This window comes from Setaria viridis, chromosome 2, assembly GCF_005286985.2.
Source record: "Setaria viridis chromosome 2, Setaria_viridis_v4.0, whole genome shotgun sequence".
Lineage (NCBI taxonomy): Eukaryota > Viridiplantae > Streptophyta > Magnoliopsida > Poales > Poaceae > Setaria > Setaria viridis.
The window spans coordinates 43,264,274-43,266,963 of NC_048264.2; the positions used below are offsets into that span (position 1 = coordinate 43,264,274).

The following is a 2,690-nucleotide window of genomic DNA, read 5'->3' on the forward strand; positions in this document are numbered from 1 at the left end:
CATCGCATAACTTGCTAAATTGGCCATTGCATAGAGACCTGCCTGTATCTCATATAGGATGCACGGTTTTCTTCAGTAAACTCATGTATCTTTGCGGTGGTGGTGATGTCAAATTGTCAATTGTCTAGACTCAAGTATACTATTTTGTGCAAATATTTTATATTGCAAGTGTCCAAGTATAAAATCAAATTTGATATTTCTATTGCTGTCAGCATGCTATTATATATGTCCACAAGAGGTTTTCAGAAAGAAACTAGTTTGTTTTTTAATGAAGCCAAGAGGGAAATTCATACCAATGAAACCAGGATGGCATAATGTACCAATATAATAAGTAACATAAATACAAATGCCAACCTTGTGGCATGAAAAATTTGTGTCTTAAATGTGAAGTTGATCATATCACTGCGATCTTTGATCGTTTAAATGGTTATGATCACTTCCTTGCATGGCTTGTCGGAAATGACAAGAAGCAGAAAAAATTGAAACCAAAAAGGTATTCCATTACATGTATGATACAGGGGACTATACGAACCACAATAAATTGATTCCTATGCAATTCAGTGTTAGCACTATAGCTCCAGAGACATTTATTTTTGCAGGGCAGAGATGTTGAGATCAACGTTGCTGATGTTAATTCCATTATATGCAATTGGGGCATACATCCACATGTCGTCAGAGCTCAACAACTGCACATAATTATTTGAAATAAAGTTAGTGAACTTCCCTTTTTTGCAGTATATATCACAATTATTTGATTATTAAATATCTTCAGTCTGCTGACATGGAATTTTTTATTACCCACCTTAATCTGAATCTGCAAAAATTTGACATACTGTGCTGCTTCCTCAAGCATAGTACTAATGTCAACCTGTCAGATCATATTTATGTAAGTTAGAAAACAATTTGTATTTTACCAAATAAAAAAACCAAATTATATGAGGCAGAAACTAATTTATTGCAGAGTCTCTATGAGGAACTTACTTTTGTTCCATTGGGAACCAAGTTCTGCAAGATTCTCAGTCTTTCGTTGATCCTCTCTCTCCTCTTCTGACAAATTCAAATTTAATAAAAACTCATCAGAATCAGACAGAGTCCCATGAGTCACTGTGTGACTTGTTTTTGTTCCAATAACTTTGGGGAAAACATTCTAAATTTTTTGTTCTTACCCTTGCGTAGAGACTCTGAGGATCAGTTGCTGCTCCACGGCTGGCCCTGGTGCTCATCTTCTTCGAGCTTGAATTCGCATTGCCTTCCAAATTTCCCTCCTCGGAGGTACAACTGCTGGAGCTTTGCGCATCAACATAGGCGTTGCTTCCATCTTCGTTGATGACAGAATCCTTTTTGCCAACCTTCTTGGTCTTCTTTGATGCCTGCATCGGTTAATAGTTCTTAAGAATTTTCGCGAAAAAAAAATAACGCTTAAGCATGGATCCAACCATTGCAACTGAACTAGTAACTGGTCCATAAGTATTTCTGTGTTCATTACCTTTATGGTGGCACTAGACTTCCGCTTCTTAGTAGCCGGTGCAACGTTGGCTACTTCTTCCTCTATGGATGATGAAAGGTTTCCATGCAGAGGGCTCAGATCCTCACTTAAGTATGGGACATCAGAAGGAGAATTGAAGTCGGTAGGCGGGAGAGGATCCATAACCGGAAACTCAAAGCTCTCAAAGTTCTGAGCTGGATCAAGCAAACTGGTAACACTAGAACTATGACCTGGTTGAGGCCAGCACTGTGGAGAGACATCATAGTTGAGACAGCTAGAAGAGGAGTTGGAGTCAGTGTCAAGGCTAGGCAAGAACAGAGATACCAATGCCTCCATGGACTCATCCACATGCTCATAGGTGAAGCAGTGATCATCAGCTCCAAGGAACTGCGCCATCATGTCAGTTTCCATTGATGGTGCAGACGAACTGTAGGAGCTCTCCGTTTCAGTGGGTGGGAGGGCTCAAGGCAGAGAGAGGCAGTAGCTTAGAGAAGTGCTGCTGGTACAATTTCTGAATGCTCCTGCCGTGTGTCTGCAGAGGGTATTTGTAGAGTAGGGTGCAGCCGTGCAGGTGGCCCCCATTGTTGACGATAGCTTCACAAGCAGCACCAAATTGTATGGCTCTTGTAAGTTATCTCCAGGGTCAACCCTGTTGGGATGGTGTTAAGTTGTTGCAGCCGAATTCTTGATCTTGATACCGATAGGATAATAAAAGCCGCATGCGCAATTATGTCGCGATATGCAAGCGACTGTATTATTTATCTTACCGGCAGGATTGGCAAGCTGAGATTGTTTATCTTGGGGAGGAGATTGGCTTGGCCATTTGAGCAATTACTCATCTTGTAGATCGTGGAGAGTGGTGGTGAGATGAAGTGAGAGGTGGAAAGCAGGAGGGATTATGTTAATTAAGTTCTTGTGGTTGTTGTTAGATCAGTCATCAATGGATACCAGTACATGGCTGTGATCATGTCATCTTGTGCTTCCCATGGAGGTTGCAGAAACAATTGTTCCCATTTCCAGCAACTTGAAGAGCTGTCAGATCCCAAAAATGGGGAGAAAAACAGATTCCATCGCACAGAACTGCCGGTGCAACACAAATTTGTCCCTTCATTTCTGCTATTATAAAATGCAAGTTGGTTCAATTATAACTTCAAACAATCACTTCATGGTTGTAGCAAATTATTTGTGATCATAAGATTAGGTT

At 40.6% G+C, this 2,690-nt stretch overlaps 1 protein-coding gene across 1 annotated transcript; it reads right to left on the minus strand.

Moving 5' to 3' along the window:
• Positions 1 to 307: 307 nt before the first annotated feature.
• On the minus strand, positions 308 to 2,018 carry LOC117845726 (uncharacterized). The gene is made up of 5 exons (XM_034726791.2): positions 1,487 to 2,018; positions 1,167 to 1,370; positions 982 to 1,047; positions 803 to 868; positions 308 to 686 (listed from the first exon to the last, which is right to left on the minus strand). Exons 1-5 carry the CDS (start codon positions 1,895 to 1,897, stop codon positions 588 to 590), a joined length of 846 nt encoding a protein of 281 aa, XP_034582682.1. The 5' UTR covers positions 1,898 to 2,018; the 3' UTR covers positions 308 to 587.
• Between the last annotated feature and the right edge of the window lie 672 nt (positions 2,019 to 2,690).

Bases quoted from the DNA above. Each gene is read 5' to 3' on its own strand.
- LOC117845726 (XM_034726791.2), bottom strand. From the start codon at position 1,897: ATGGAAACTGACATGATGGCGCAGTTCCTTGGAGCTGATGATCACTGC. The intron at 1,371-1,486 runs GTAATGAACACA...TAACCGATGCAG, and splicing joins AGTCTAGTGCCACCATAAAG to GCATCAAAGAAGACCAAGAA. The intron at 687-802 runs GTGGGTAATAAA...AATTATGTGCAG, and splicing joins TTTTGCAGATTCAGATTAAG to TTGTTGAGCTCTGACGACAT.